This window comes from Amia ocellicauda, chromosome 9 (genome assembly GCF_036373705.1).
Source record: "Amia ocellicauda isolate fAmiCal2 chromosome 9, fAmiCal2.hap1, whole genome shotgun sequence".
Taxonomy (NCBI): Eukaryota; Metazoa; Chordata; class Actinopteri; order Amiiformes; family Amiidae; genus Amia; species Amia ocellicauda.
The window spans coordinates 8,970,420-8,987,531 of NC_089858.1; the positions used below are offsets into that span (position 1 = coordinate 8,970,420).

The following is a 17,112-nucleotide window of genomic DNA, read 5'->3' on the forward strand; positions in this document are numbered from 1 at the left end:
TGTGCGCTATTTTCTTTCCTGTTGTCTAACAAAAAACAAACAACAAAATGGACATTATTACACATATATTTTAAATAGTAATCGTTCTACATAGTTAACACTATACATGGTAAACATTCATGTTCTGGTAGTGCTTAACTGCAATGATAGAATCAGATTTGTAGATATGCATGATACCAGTAGAGGAAAAGAAAGACCTGCAGGTTAGGTTTAAGATCGGGGCGATTGTGATTGTGGTTTGCCGACCAAGTGTCACCTGACATAATTACGCGCCCAGCATCCAGAAAGCCAGCTAGAACAAAAACCTGCTCTCCAATCCACATGGGAGGGATCGAGAGCAATAAAACCCAATTTAAAACGCACAGGCAGCGACTCCCTGGTGGCACAGGGGGGGCGTCTCGTAAGCAAAGCGAACCTGACATCACCATTGCGCTCCGTTACATAGATCCATCGTACCTCCTCCCCCTGATCCATTTGGAGCAGCCCGTAGTCACTTTCGCACTTTCTCAACAGCGCACCAGGCAGGGGCGGATCAAGGGTTTCATTGAAATGAAAAGGCGACCCTGAGAGCTCTTAGATCAGTGGAGAGGGAAAAAAGAGAAACGAGATTTTTGTTTTATTATATATATATATATATATGTACATGTTTTTTTTTTTCTCTTCTATTCTTCATGATCAGCTAATACTGCTGCAGGACAGCGTCCCACCTTCCCTCAAGTAGCTATACTCTGCAGTAGTGTCGGGCTAGTATTGAAAAGAAAAAAGCCTCCTTCGCTTTCTTTATCAGCGATGTCCAAGGCGAGACCGGCCAAGCCAGGGGCACGGGTGTTGCGCCAAGCGTTCCCAGGCAGCATGGATTGCCAACAGGGCTCTGCGCCGGGATGCTTAGCATGAAGGTTTTGGTGAGACGCAGAGTGCAGAGATGTCGGTGCCTTTACTCAAAATTGGGGTTGTGCTCAGCACTATGGCAATGATCACCAACTGGATGTCGCAGACCCTGCCATCCCTGGTTGGGCTCAATACCACCAAGCTTACGGCAGCGCAAGGGGGGAGCTTGGACCGAAGCACGGGAGTAAGTTAGGCATGGGTCCCTTTACGCATGAGTGTGGGTTTTCTGAATACATGCTTAAATGATGCTTTGATGTTATTGTATTGTTTTACCATAAGGTGCATGTCTTTGTGGATTTGTATAATAATACCAATAATAATAACAACAATAATAACTATTATTATTATTATTATTATTATTATTATTATTATTATTATTATTGTTGTTGTTGTTGTTGTTGTTGTTATTTTTGCAGAATGGTATAATCGAAATTGTGATTAGTTTAGGTTCACAGTTGGCTCCTCGCACTAAAACTCCATATAGTTGTTTCATTGCAACTTTAATATAAAAAGCGATGGTGCTTAAAAAAATGTGCTTTAAAAACGTGGATATCCAATGTAAATTATATCTATATCCTTCGCTGTGAATCGTACACAGGGATTTAGTAGGATTTCCTCCAGCTTGTGCTCAGTCATCTGTCATTTGGACTCTATGGGAGCTGCTTGCACCCAGTTGTGCTGCAGTTTCAGTCTGCAGAGCCCGTAGACTGGAGCTGGAGTTGGAAGAAGGGCGCACAAAGGGCACCCACTCATAAAGATTGATTGCATTTTGAGAAAGGCAGAACAAGGGCAGGTTAAACCACGGGGTTTCAGTTTGCTAGCTTTAAAGAAGCAGTGCTCTCTTTCTTTACATACATTGTTGAGATTAATGTATGATAAGATTTTCTTTTAAGTAAGTTAACACTGGTACATTTACGCAGGTAACAATTTAACGTTGCAGCAACGTCGTAGTAACATTACAGAAATGGTGTAGTAACGTCGGAATGTACCGCTGTTACGAGTTGTGTTCATGTTGTCACAACGTTGTGTGTGACGTTTTGAGATAAGATATAGTTCTACAAATACTTGTTGTATGCAACTTTGTGTGGAGATGTCCAATAAGATATGTTTTCTTTAATTCCTTCCATCGCCTTCAATAAGGATTAAGATTATGATCAAGAACAATTTGAAGCGCGTAATCCTCGATTCTATAATATTGCTCAGAAAAAAAACAATTGTTTTAGTCTATTTGCTACGATATTACGGAAAGCGGTTATAACAGCACTTTGCTTTCCACCAGTGATTGACTATAATACTAGCACCGACCCTATATAGTGCTACTCCAAAGACATGCTTTCTGTCACACTGCCCTGTAAACCAATGGCCAACACCAAAGCTCAGATTTGAACTCTCTCCGAAAGGAAAATCTTTCTTTTTGCATTATACAAATAACCCATCCTGTCATAATGCACCTCTTTAACTTAAATATTTAAATATTACGTAGCATCGTCATGTTTTCTTTTTATATATTACAAATCAGTGCCAGTTAAATTGATTAATGATTGGATAAAACGTGAGATATTGAAAATGCATTCACAGAAGTGGGATTGGATTTCTCCAAAAACGTTTGCTTGCGTCATTCTGATGATCACTGACTCACTTTAAATGTGATCCTGCTCATTGCTTTCGTCATTGCAAAAAAACTCATCTCATATTTTCCATCAGGTTCAGTTATGTTATAATTCAACAGGGTATTTTCCATCAGAGTATGTAGATTTCTGTTGTTAATAACTCTTTATGGGCAGCTGTTAGTTGGTTTTAAGGCAAAATTATAATAATAATAATGCAGATTTGAGATTGTTGACTGAGATTGAGTTTTGTACTGTTTCTGAAATACTTAATGGTTTAAATTCCTTTCTTGTTTAAAAAGAAAGTCACCCTTGAATCAGAAAAGATTGTCTTCTGAAAGAGAGGTAAAGATATATAAATACATTAGATGACTCTTAACTGACTGCCTGAGTGGGGGTGAATTGAACCTTGAAAGGATCCATTTGTATGGCCCATAAAAAATATTTTTGTAAAGGCACAGGCTACACGGTGGGTCTCCCTAGAGAATGGTTTGTTCTGCTGTGAAAATGTTAGCCAAGAAAAATGGTACCTTTGAGTGTCCCAGCATATCAATCATCAATGAGGATGGAAAGGATGTGTATGCCTGCTTCCTGCATTTGATGTTTTCTGGCATCACTCAAAATGACAATACAAAAATAAAAGCAATGCAGCTTTTAAATACCCAGCAGATTTTTCTTTGCAAATTTGAAGTTAACATGGCTTCTGATATAAGGCAACTGTTTCCAAGTACATTTCAATATAATATCCCACGCTACTTTTCTTTTAAATATAACCGCCTAAAAGATCTGTGAAAGGATAGAACTGTGTCATTATTCCACTGAATAGTAAAGTACAACCGCCAGGGTGTCCTTTCCACAGGAGAATGATTGTGTGATAGGAGTTGTACAGCTGAAAAGCACTTTAAAATTCAAAAGCTGTGTGTGTACCATTCCTTTTATAGTGCTCCCAATATCAGATTATGACTTTTCTCAGAATTTCACAGAAGCTATTCAATAGATTAACCTTTATTTATTCATTTTATTTTTATATTTTTTATCAAAGACACCATGCTCTTAATATGAAGAGAATGAGTTTGATTATTGCAGGTCAGGATGACCATATGCAAAAGTTCAAGCCTCCAGATGGTTCTTTACATAATCATACATGATCATCTCATGAAAGTTATGTAAGTGCATACGGAAAAAAAAAAATACAGTTTTAAACCATCCAAATGAAAGCCTGGCACTGAACCTCTTTTCAATATCTCTTCATGAAATTCAGCCGAAAGGAAAAATTAGCAGGGCATTCAGCAAAGTAATTTAAACATTGCTTAATGTAGAATATAGAAGCTGTGTTTATGACTGTTTTAACTGGTTTGTATCTCTTTTCTTTCCCCACATCTCTTGCCTATGCCCCATCTACCAATGTCTTCTTTTCCACTGCCTTTTTTCCCTTTTGTCCTCCATTTTGGTTTCTTTCTGATTAATTGCATGTGCACTTTGCTCTTTGCTTTGCCAACCTGGCACTTAATTCTCCTTTCCTCCATTTCATTTATTTTTCTTCTCTCCTGGTGTCCCTGAATGCCATTCCCTGACCTCCTTCCCCCTGGCACCATTCCTCTCTGTATTCCCTCCTTCTGTGGGCCATTTATTGTTAGGTGCTGCCAGCCAACCCAGAGGAGTCCTGGCAGGTGTACAGTTCAGCGCAGGACAGTGAGGGAAGATGTATCTGCACAGTGGTGGCGCCACAGCAGACGATGTGCTCCCGTGATGCCAGGACAAAGCAGCTGAGACAGCTCCTGGAGAAAGTAACCAAGCCAACCCCATACACCCCACTTCCCTCTGGGGGGAGAGAGGAATTGTGTGTAATAGTGTAATAGGTCCCCTTGAAAGTAACCAGTTTTACTGAAGCAGATGTCGACAGCAATTTTCTTTTCTGTCCAAGCACTTTCATTAAAACTGCAGCCTCCAGATGACCTCATTTGAAGCCCGATCATGTTTACAAGGGCTCTCGGTCACTAAGAGACACTTGAGGTTAATGTGTTTTGTGCTGTGCTGCTGAAAAAAGGAAAGAGACCAGTTATTAAGGGAAATATCTATTCCCTGTTTTGCTTTTTCCACCTTTCAGGAAAGAGTCCTGTTGGATAAGAATGAAAATAAATGGCTTCTTTGCTTATATTGGCACCAGGAGCACAAGAGACTGCATCTTGATTTGTTGCCTATATATACACAAATTCGTCTCTCCACATCAAATCTGTCTGTGTACTGTGCAAAGATAGTTGGACGAAAACTAAATATTTGTAGTAGTTAAATTGATAGAATGCTGGATTTGTGTAATCAAATATATTAATGACCAGGTATTTCAAAAAGCACAATCTCTCTGAAAGATAGCTTCAATTCCTAATTAGAAGATATCAAACCAGTGATGAATTTTCAAATAATGTCTTATTTTGTTTTCACCCATGAATGTAATTTCTTTAAACATTCAGCAGATTAAAACATGCAAATGTCCTCTTGCAGCTTAGCAAGTATTTATGGCAAATCATCATGGATAGCTGACAAATGTACTGAGACAAATCAGTGGTAGTTTAAATTTGCCCATTGTGACTCTGGGTTTGTTGATCCAATGTAGCTGTTTATTTGACAAAACAATTTATGAAAAGAATGTGGTGTCAAAACCCAGCAATTGAATTATTATGTTTAAATTAAAAGCACAATTATTACAATTAAACAAGCACTGCCAAAATGATGATTTGAATCAATTCTTAATTATTCATGTTTACTAACTATCTGACAGAAACATGTGTGGATCATTGCCAGTCTGCTCCCCCTTACTACTTAAAGCTCTCTCTCTCTCTCTCTCTCTCTCTCTCTCTCTCTCAATATGACTGGTTCAACTTGAAACTGTGACTTTATCAGTGCATAGGTAATCTGAACCCTTTTATGTTCTTCTCTAAAGGTGCAAAACATGACACAGTCCATTGAGGTCCTGGACCGGCGGACCCAGAGAGATCTACAGTACGTAGAGAAGATGGAGACGCAGTTGCGTGGTCTAGAAACAAAGTTCAGGCAGGTGGAGGAGAGTCACAAGCAGAACCTTGCCAAGCAATACAAGGTATGTGACCCCCTGTAAACGTGACCTAATTTACATCTTCCTTACAGCCTTCCCCACAGCACCATCCCAATGAGCCAGGGTGCATGGGCTGGCATAATCTCCGATATTTCTAACCTGCATAACCCGCTTTTCCCACCCAAAACCCCTTGGATTCTCCCACACAGTGTAGTAAAATCTGATTAAATTAGAGAATGTATCTATGATTTTGCAATTCACCTAAACCTATGTATATACGAAACATTTTAATCAAAATTTTAACCCACTTGCCAAGCACAAATTATACACCCAAGATGGCAGCTTTCTGTTTGCAGATGGCTTATTGCTTCCACATAATAGGAAACCATTGTAAAGTACTGAGTTTACCTGCAGTTGGCTTGTGGATCAAAGTTAGGATTTAGTTCAGGTTTACATTGTAAAATTGAAAGTAGCATATTTATTTATTCTGATATTTAAATACAAGCTATTTTCCCTAACACCCTATACATCAGGTGCAGTTATCTCTTACATACAAATATTTTACTATACTAATGTGAGAAACTGCCAAATATTGTAAAACTCCTCTTGGGTATGGAAATTGTAATAATTATTTGGAGTGTAGTAATTTTGGCAGCGCTACAGTACTTTTGCACGTGGGAATCAATGTGTAATTAGAGATTTCACATCTCTGAGTCGCAAAGACTCACAATACTCAAGATAGCAGCCCTTTGTCTTGGTGAATCTGAATTTATTGGAGAATTTGGAGGGTTATGATGGATTAATAGATTTGAGGTGACCATTATTATGGCACTCGCCTAAACAGAAGCTTAAACATGCTATAGATTGTCCGTATAGTATGTTTCACTATGGGGCATAATAATAGATCTCATAATGATATACTGGAGTAAGAAAGCTTTGTGAGTTACCTAGAGACGGCACTGGAAATGCAATCTGACAGTGCTAGCTTTACTCCCTGCTGTCCCCAGTACCAACACCACCCCCTCCCTCACCACCCCAAACAAACAAACCAAATATATATAATACAGATACATCTATTCTCCCTTATAAATTAAATTAAACATATGAATTATTCTAGGTTGTTCAGTATTTTGGGGGTTTTAATTCACCATTTTAACATTAAAGTTGCATGACAAAGCATACATTTATTGAGTACTGAAATGTGCAAAAAAAAAAAAGCGATACTTCCAGCAACTCTCTCATAGTTGTCACAGATTTTGAAAAGGCCTTTAAAAAATCCAACTTTATATTGTTTAAAAAGTACCACCTGGATGTCAGAAGGTGGCTATTTATCAAAGTCGAATTTTGCCTTTGAAAAACAAAGTTTTGCTTACTATCTGGAAAAAACAGATAAAAATAGGATTTCATCACCTGCTAAACCTAAGCAGCTCTTCAATGTTTTGATACGAGATCTTTTATCTTTATTTTTTGCACATCTCAACACAATATTCATTCCGTATCCTCTTGTGGTGTTCCATGCATGTTGTAAGTCTCACAATCCCTCTGCGTATGGTATGACTCAATGTGACTTGATATGCATTTTTGCGAATGTACTGACATTTACTGTATATGTGTATTAGATAGGTTAGTGAGCTAGATCTTCAACAGTATCTCGTTTTCTTGCTTGCAGGGCTAACTTTAAGAAATTTTATCAATGCTGCAGTGACTGAAGATGCAGGTCAATCCATTGTAACCATGAACTGGGCTACAGAATTTTTGCACCATGCAATTTATTTCAAATTAGCACCTTTAACACCTTTTAAGGAACCTGACCACAACTGAGCTCTTCCTGCATGCAATTGTAGAAGCATTCCATGAATAGTTTTTACCTTTTTTAATTTTGTTATGATTATTTTTATTCTTTTTTTGTCGATGCATATTTGATTACTAAAGAAAAACCAACAAAAAACTTAAAAAAACACCCAACTTTGTTGTATGTGATCTGAAGCATGTAACCCCAAGATGTTGCATTTTAAAAGATGATAAATAAAGAGCTTTCCCAATTGTTTTTGGTGTACTGAAGACTGTTTAATACTGCTTGTTATTTATAATACAACATCTGGTCTTAATGTTTTCCAAAAGGTGGTTAGGCACACAGCGTTCACTATTAGGGAGACAGACAGGGATAGAGCGAGGCAGGGTGTTGTAGATTTTTGCACGCATGACACTGAACCAAGCTTATTTTAACCTTTCAGGCAATAAAAGCGAAAATGGAGGAACTTAGGCCTTTGATACCAGTGTTGGAGGAGTACAAAGCCGATGCAAAATTGGTATTGCAGTTTAAAGAGGAAGTCCAGAATCTGACGTCAGTTCTAAACGAACTTCAGGAGGAGATTGGAGCCTATGACTACGAGGAGCTTCAGAACAGAGTGTCAAATCTTGAAGAAAGGCTCCGTGCATGCATGCAAAAATTAGGTAGGCTCAGAGAACACAATAACACACGGGCTGCTCGAAGGGTGAGTGGTCAGATGGAAGGTAGCTCTGCTCAAGAAGACAGACCCCCTTCTGTCCCCCACACTGTTTCACAATTGTATGTTAATTATATTGCCCTTTAAATATTGTCCCAGCTATGCTGAGTGGTTAACACATAATTATATATATATATGGCTTTTATTCACCTACTGTAATATATAATGTTGAGCAGACAGATATTAAAAGTCCAGCCGGGCATACTGGCTATCACAAACCATGAAACAGACAGCAGGGTCTTCTTGTGCCACTAATTAAACACACACATACACACACACATAGGACATTGATATTATTTATTGAATTCATATACATTTTCAGAATGGTTAAATGTCCAATGTCATTGCAAATATAATGATCATTTTAGTAATCATGACATATTTAGCTAAATGAAACAAAGATGGCAGATGTCTGCTCAACTTTCCAAATTAGTTAAGTTACAAGCATAGCATGAATACTTAAAATGATGTATTTATGTTATTATAATACTAGTATAAAACATCAACAAAAATACTAAGACCTTATTTTCAAGGGGGTCTGTGCCTTTGTTTTTCTAATATACCAGTTGTAATTGTAATCTAATGCTAACCTGGTGGCACTGTTTGCATGCACAAATCAGTTAAAAGAAATATGAAGTCACACTTCCATATTTCAAATAGCCTATGTGTGGTGTGCCACAAAAAAAACTGTTTTAAAATGGGGATTATGTTTCCACAACATTTATTTATTTATTTATTTTTGCACTTGCATATTAGAGATCTGAACCAGACTCTAGCTGTGCAGAAAAAAGGGCTGGTTTTGACATTTGCATCTTTAAGATGTCTTTACTTGACGATAATGTGGGAAATAAGCTTATTAATAATGCTGTAAAGTGCAAGGCTGGGAAACAGTACTCACCCTAGCCTCTTCTAGTCATAATTAATGAGCAGCCTTTTTCTTGCTGGGAGTAAGGAGAAACCCTCAAGAGCCACAGCAAATTAGGCAAAAGTCAAAGCCTGCCTTTTCAAAGTGTCCAATCAATATGCTGTCCCTTGTAGATATTGTTGCCTTGTAGATATTGTTACTTTTTCTGATGCACTTAAAATATTCCATTGTGAAGTTGAAACCAATGGACTTAAAGTGCTAAATCCACACACAGCATCCCTTTATAACCAAAGGTAAATAACAGCACGCATGCAGGATATGCCATTAGATGAGATCGAAAAAAGGTCACTCTGCAGCCGGGCATTTCCATCTCTGAACAGCTCATACATCCATCTCATCTTCAAATCTGCTGCTTTCATTGGCTAAGCCTGGTTTAAGCACATACAGAATAGAAGCGTGAATCTTTCATTTCCAGAGTAATTGAAATCTGTTTTAATAGCAATGCTGCTTGTGAAAGACTGAGGCCATTGTATTGGAATTCAAACAAGACTGTTTGCCCAGCACAGCGTGGCTTTCTGTAAAAACCACCGATGTGAACATTATTGTTAATGAAGTAGGCCATCCACCTTAAGCACCTGGAGACTTGCAGCTGTCCCTTAAAAACACTGACAGCACAAATACCTATTAATTTCCTGCGCTGAGAAAAATATACACATGACAATGACTGATGGATCAGGTCTGCAATCTTAAGTAACAAATTCTTACAAAGATACCCATCCTCACTCCCTCGACGCATAGCTCTCTCTCACTCTGTGCCTGAAAGTATTTCCTAAATACTTATAGCTTTCCAATTGTAACCCGTCACATTGTGCTTAGGCACCCTTGCTAGAACTGAGAGATGAAGGATTTTCTTCTTAAATCATTCATTTTAGTTTATGACCTATGGAAACATATAGCCTGTTATTACAAAAAACAAGAAACAGTTTATTAAAAAAATCCGCACTCAGACGTTCCTTTTGCAGCTCGGAACAGAAACTGTTATGAGTAACGCCTGGCTATGACCTGGAAAACAGCTGTACACTATGCACGAAACAAGATTTAGCTTTTTATGCAACTCAGTTGGATTTATAGTTTTGCATAATTTAATTTTATTTGACTCCTCTCCATTAGTTAGAAGCAAAGGGTTAAGAAGCACAGAGACATATTGATGCCAACACAAGTTAATGGCTGTTTTTGCCCTCTTTGTGCCACTGCTTCATACACAGCCATAGAATCAACAGTCTAAAAATAGGAGATGGATTAAAAAAAATAATAATACAAGATTACTACGTCGAGTAATCCCTATACTGCGTAAATTGCTTACGATATGTTATGTAATTGGTTTTCACTGCTGTAAGGATTATGGTCAAGATAGTATCTGAATACAAATTGTCTTACATTTGAGGCCTCTGGAGTTATCAAGAACAAAGTGTATTTGTGTTGCAGGAAAATGAAATTAAGACATCAGCATGAACAGCCCACCATTTATAAAATATTAATCAAATGTTTCCTGCAGAAAAAACATTGACCATATCATAGTCATAAACCCCTCTCGGAATATTGGAGGTTGATAACTTATGGCCGTTCAAAAATAATACTTTCTTTACTGGAGTACATTTCCATAGTGAATGGGTAATCTCAGTTTGCAATCCATTAGACCAAATGATTATTTAAATCTGTGTTCCAGAAATTTGTCATAAGAAAAAAAAACATTCAATTTCTGTTCAGTGATGTCTGCTTAAGATTAGCTGCTGATTTAAACTTGGAAAAAAAATAAAAAATGCAGACATGTAGGCAACATTTATTTTAACACTAGAACAAAAGAGCGGGTTGCAATTAGTAGCCATCATTGGGGGTTGCTGGGGGGGGAGCATGAACAAATAATGTACACTTTTTTGAACAACTGCATAATTGTATTCTATAAGCTTTCTAATCATCCTCAAAGACAGAACACATGCAGTCAGACAACAGTCAGACTTTTTTGTGTGAATCTGTAGCAGTGAGTGTAGTGGATGAAATTACTTGGCTGCACTGAGCTTGGGAGAGATTATGAATCACCCAAAAGTCTATCTGAGGATTATGAATGTAAAGACAAGAGCACTCTGAATATGAGAATGGCACGACAGACGCGGTCATACGTACAAGTGGACAAGGCAAACGAAAGGGAAGGCCGAGTTTCAAATGCTTTTCCCAACCAGAAAGGAGAAAGGACAGGATTTAGCAGTAATGGGACATTTTCAACTACTGCGTATTGCATTCAGAATACAAGATATGACATTAATTTATCTATTAAGCATGGTTTTGATTAATTTCAATCACATTTACTCACATCGCCAGGTCATTGGGGGTGCAGCCCACATTTACCTTGGCTGGCATTTGCAATTAAGTCTATTCCTTGTGGATAATTGTAATTTTAGACACTGATAGGAAGAGCACATTTCATCTTCTTTTAATTAATTGTGTTATTACCGTTTCTCTTCGTGTTTAAATAGTGACTTCGTTTTTTTTAAGTGTAATAGAAATCCTGCACGCATCCACGACAAAGAATAAACCCAAACCTCTCAAATTAAAAGCCCATAGCTTGGTGACAGGTTTTTGCCAATTAGAAGCAAGTACCAGTTCATAAGTTGCAGAAGTAACACTTTATTTAAGTGTCTTTGAAAGCTATAGGGCTCTTGTTAGAAAAAGAGCAACAAACCTATTGCAGCAGTTCTAATAAAATAAAACAAATATTCAGTGGACATTTTATGATATATTTCAAACTAACTCAATAGGCTATAATATCAGTAGCTAATGCATCTTCTGTCTGTGATGCACAAAGATGCACCATACATTGTGTTAGAGTGATTGTGTAGTAATGAGAGGAGAAGGCAAGGGAGCACACAAAGTGGAGGGCTCTCGTCTAATAAGCCCATGGTATGGAATGGGTATTTCTCTGATTAAATAAAGCCCTGACATTTATTCCGAGCACTCAACCAGTTCTGCATGAACACCTCTGCTAGGAACTGCTGTGTCAACCAGTCTGTGAATCTGGACAGGTTTCCTGACAAGCGTGAGAGCAGCATTCACGTCTGTTCTCTGCAACAATATGAGGCTGAATTACAAGTAGTCCCAAATGCTTTTCTAACTTGTTGATTTAAGTGTATATATACTGCATAAAAACACAATTACCCTGCCAAGTCCCTGCGCTGTTATTCACTTGTACAAAATAGGTGGAAGTGCTGAACAAGTCAAAGATTGACAAAGTAATAAAACGGCAACTGGCGTGGTTCAATGTTTACAGTGTATTAATCACATCAAGGATCAAAACAACCCAGTGGACTCATTAAAGACAGATAAAGAAAACAGATAACTCATTTTATCTATTTAGAAAAAACTCAAATGAAAGGGATTTAAGGGTGGATTTTTCTTACCTCAATTTGTAAATGGTAACCAATGTATAATCCTGTTTAGGTTAGTCAAAATGTGTTATATAAAAACATATTCTAAGATTCTGTGTAAAAACAGCATATAAGTATGTGTATAAATATGTGTGTGGAGAATGCTGTATGTGTCCTGAAGTGCAAAGATAAAACTTTTGTTCCACATTTACAGCTTGCGGCAAACTGACAGGAATAAGCGAACCTGTTACTATTAGAGCATCTGGATCAAGATTCGGATCGTGGATGACTGACCCGTTGGCGCCAGAAGGCGATACTAGGGTAAGCTTTGAGCATAAGAAATGTAGCAATCAATGGCATGTGTTTGATTCTGCAGTGTACCATCCATTTTGCTCGCTCACATTGTAAATGGCCTAAACTGATTTATTAGACACAGCGACTGCATTAGCAAGCCGTTAACTCTCCTATATCTATATCTGGTGCTTGCATCCAGCGGTGTGTGAATGATCCTTTCCTGGGGAGACAATAAAGTGCAAACCAAGGGTAGATTAATCTGATGACATTCCCCCCCTTCCCTGCTCCTAACAGGATTCACATGAAGAGGAATGGACACTGTGTTACAGAAACGCATTAAAATGCAAATTGCAGTAGTAAATCTCTGGTCCTTTTACAGATGTCAAAAAAGCAAAGTCTGTAAACAGCTTAAGATACTTTCACACTAATGGACAGATTGGTGTCTGGTGGGATACATATCACATAACCACTCTAAATGGATAGACTACAGATACCGTGATGACCAAGCCTAGCCCGCTGTGTATTTAAATGCTTTGTGTTTATTAGTTTAGTGTATTAGTACAACACAATGCAAGTGAGCAGATAATACAGGCTCGCTCGAACACATCAACCTCATTAAAAGACTAGAGTTTAACATGGTTGTGTGACAAGTACCGGTTTTTAAATAAAAACAAAAATTGACAATAGTGTAAACGTGGAATATAGTAAATATTTTGTGGAAAAGAAAACAACACGTATAGATTATTTAATGTGGATAGTGACTTAAAGAGTATTTTTACTGAACAATGCATGGATACATCTGCCAAGAAATAAAATAATAATAATGAATATGTGAGTAAACCCCAAAAAATGGAAGTTTAGGAAGAGGATAACATCAGTATTACCCTAACCTTCATCTCTCCTCCACCCCAAAGACATCCTTTACAGCAGCTGCTTGATTCATTCCAACCTAGAGTTCCAGGGTTGTGGGGGGAGTACATCGGACCGATGGCCGTTTCCTCATGGCCAGGTCTTCATTACCTCAGTCAAGGGAGTCTAGGCCAAAATAAACTATTATGATTGCTCAAAGTCCTGAAATAAACACGAGGGAAAGGGCTCAAACATCAAGACAGCCATTCTCCATTCAGCTGGAATTCAGCCAAGTCCTGCAAAATCCCAGTTATATAAAATGCATGGTGATGTAGAGCTCCAATCCCCGGCAGCCGTCCTGTCCACGGCAGGCTCTTTAGCATGCACACAACACCTTTGGAGAGCAACGCCAGAGGTATGAAGAATCCCATCTTTAGCTTGAGCTAATGCTACCGGGAGAGAGAGAGCCTATAGGAATGCAACAATTTGTGTAAGGCATAATTAATTTATTTAAATCGTGCCACAAATACATTATTCATTTCCTTAAGGGGTTCCTGCCTTCATCAGCAGCAGATCAATTACAGTTGAAACTGCGAGCAGAGAAGCCTTTTATGTGAAGGAATGTGTGTTATTAGTTCCAGTGCCTTGTTAGGAGTCGACTGATGACCGTAATTTGGAATTCTGTAAAAACCAAATGGGTTTTTCTGTCCTTGGTGTCGAACGCTTATAGAGCTGGGAAACAGGTGAAGGGAAGGTGTTTCCCAAAAACTCAGAGCGAGTTAGAGCTCAGACCGGGAACTCCTTTGTATGCATGATATGCATTAGAATTAGAACTGTATCGAGTTCTGAACTACAGATAAGCTCTATGATTATTTTGCTTAAGGTACACACATTATCTCGGTATCCATTTTGGCATAATAGTTTATTTGCCCATGATGACTGTTCACCTGTTCTGAAGGTTTATCAGGTTGTATTGCTGTACATGCAATATAATAAATCAAATAAAAATGTACACCTCACCTGATATTTTTTGGTAATATGCATTTTCATAAATTTGATATGTGACTATTCTTCTGCTCTTCCAATGCAGGTTTGGTACATGGATGGGTACCATAACAACCGTTTTGTGCGGGAGTATAAGTCGATGGCAGATTTCATGTCCTCGGACAATTTTACTTCCCACCGCCTCCCTCACCCATGGTCTGGCACCGGTCAGGTGGTCTACAATGGCTCCATCTACTTCAATAAGTTCCAGAGCCACATCATTATCAAGTTCGACTTCAAGACCTCCTCCATCAGCAAGTCTCGCCAACTGGAGTACGCCGGCTATAACAACATGTACCACTACGCCTGGGGTGGCCACTCAGACATCGACCTCATGGTGGACGAGGGGGGATTGTGGGCTGTCTATGCCACCAATCAGAATGCTGGGAACATTGTGATCAGCAAACTGGATCCCAACACCCTTCAGATTCTGAAGAGCTGGACAACAAATCACCCCAAGAGGAGCGCCGGGGAAGCCTTTATGATCTGTGGCACTCTGTATGTCACCAACAGCTATTCTGGAGGAACAAAGGTCTACTACGCCTTTCACACCAACTCCTCCACTTATGAGTACATCGATATCCCTTTCCAAAACAAGTACTCTCATATCTCCATGCTGGACTACAATCCCAAGGACAGGGCCCTGTACGCGTGGAACAACGGACATCAAGTGCTCTACAATGTCACCTTGTTCCATGTTATTAGGTCTGATGAGTTGTAGACATGCATATCCAAAGACCTTCTGCTATCTATCAAACAACGCTTAATGTGGTGGAAAATGCTATAAAGGATTAAACGACAACAATAACATCTATTTACAACACGTCAAGATAATAATAAAAAAAGTAGTTAAAGACAGCTGCCTAAAGGTCAAGCCTTTAAAAAAAAAAAAAAAAACATAAATACTTACATAACAAATCCTTATTAAGACTGTGTTGATGAAGCATTACCTCTAGTTCTACTTTTGCGCAATGTGCATTTCCATGTAGTCTCATTACGAACTGGAATATCATGATTTGCAGATCGGGAGGCAGCTGGAACTGCACTTAGAGGAGAACACAGTTAAGAACATTATCAAGTCTGATGCTTTTTTTTTGATAGCAAATAAAAACCCACCAACTAAAGAAATGAAGGCAATGACTGTTGGAAGCACTCTGTTAAAGACTTTGTCTTTGTGTGTATACGTGGATATCTTTTTCTTTCTTTCTTTTGCATGGGCATTTTATATCACCGCAATCAACTCTTCTGGATGTATTTTGCTATATGACGCTGTATGATAAAAGTTAAAGGGGGCTAGTCTAGCATCTTGTGGGGCTAATATCTTTTGTTGTTTTTTTGTCCTTTTGTTTGATTTTCTGTTCTTGTATGACATAACTGTTAGTGTTGATATAACTGTGCTAATATGTCTTTGTTAGGTTGGACTGTGCTGAAAGAACTATCTAGATCATATCTTTCCTGTCTAGCGAAAAAAGAAAAAAAGAAAAAAAAATCACAAGAGAACGTATCAAGTAATGTATCTATGAGACAATGATGTATCCATTGGCTCTTCTTTCTAATTGATTTCACAAGTCTGCTGTTCTATGTTTCCTAGCAGAGATCATTGGTGGCATCTTAATCTGTTCAGCTTACATGAATCTGTGTTGTACCTGCGATGAGGTAGTTTGTATTAATAAATGAAGGTTTTTTGTTCCATAGTGAATTAGCCTTGCCTTAAATTCATCAGGATCTTTATGGGGAGTATTGGTTCCATTTTTAAATGTCTTATAATGCAATAGTTGTAGTTGTAGTTAAAGAGGCATACAAATTTGAAGCACAAGCTTTGGTTTTATTTGCTTACAAATGTCGTGGAGTTGTCCTCCCCCTTCGGTCTTGACCTGAAACAAATAGAATACTTTGATTATATCAGTTAGATACACGATCTTAAAATACATTGCCAATGAAGGCATTCTGCTACAACATTGGGGGTTACCCTAACTATATAATCGCATTCATGGTTTGTGACTTGTTCTTCTGGAGATCATTCAAGGACTACACAAAGAGTTCTCTTCAAGGAGAGAGTCTCTTTCAAGATCATTTCACAAAAAAGGAAGCCATAATGGTTTTATGCCAATAGTGCTAAAATTAAAACGGAGCCCCCGAATGCAGGTAACATGAGAAAACATGGCACTATCAAGGTGCCCTGAGCACTTGAATTATTGATCAGGTCTGTACTCAGTAATACATGAATCGTGATCCGTATAATTTATGAAATACAACTCCCACAGAGGTGTTAAAGAATGCTGACAGCAGTCGAGTTATACAAGACCGTGATGGAGACTTTTTAGTTATGTGTGCTTAAGATGAATAAATATGATAAACGATTAAACGATTGAAGTAGCCTACTGAGGTGAATTGGACTCATACTTAACAAAATACATATCAAAATCTCACCTTTAAATATCTCTAAACTGCTTTATTTGGAAGTACATAAATGCATGGGATATATTTTAACTAACAGCACTGTTTTAATTCAACTTTAATGATTCAGTTTCAATCAATGCACTATCATGACCCTGTAAACCAAATTTGATCTCCGCGATTTGAAGCCTAG

General features: G+C 38.2%; 1 protein-coding gene across 2 annotated transcripts in view; it reads left to right on the top strand.

The window, feature by feature from the left end:
* The window catches only part of olfm1b (olfactomedin 1b), a 29,309-nt gene extending 13,088 nt beyond the window's left edge, over positions 1–16,221 (top strand). Inside the window, exons 1-6 of one of the 2 annotated variants that reach the window (XM_066712993.1) lie at positions 459–1,072; positions 4,133–4,282; positions 5,434–5,589; positions 7,779–7,998; positions 12,550–12,656; positions 14,569–16,221. In XM_066712993.1, coding sequence (XP_066569090.1) covers positions 923–1,072; positions 4,133–4,282; positions 5,434–5,589; positions 7,779–7,998; positions 12,550–12,656; positions 14,569–15,243 — 1,458 coding nt within the window. In that variant the 5' untranslated portion in view covers positions 459–922 and the 3' untranslated portion in view covers positions 15,244–16,221. Of the gene's footprint in view, positions 1–458; positions 1,073–4,132; positions 4,283–5,433; positions 5,590–7,778; positions 7,999–12,549; positions 12,657–14,568 lie in introns of those variants that run through there. The other variant, XM_066712994.1, reaches the window with a different exon arrangement.
* The last annotated feature ends 891 nt before the right edge of the window (positions 16,222–17,112 follow it).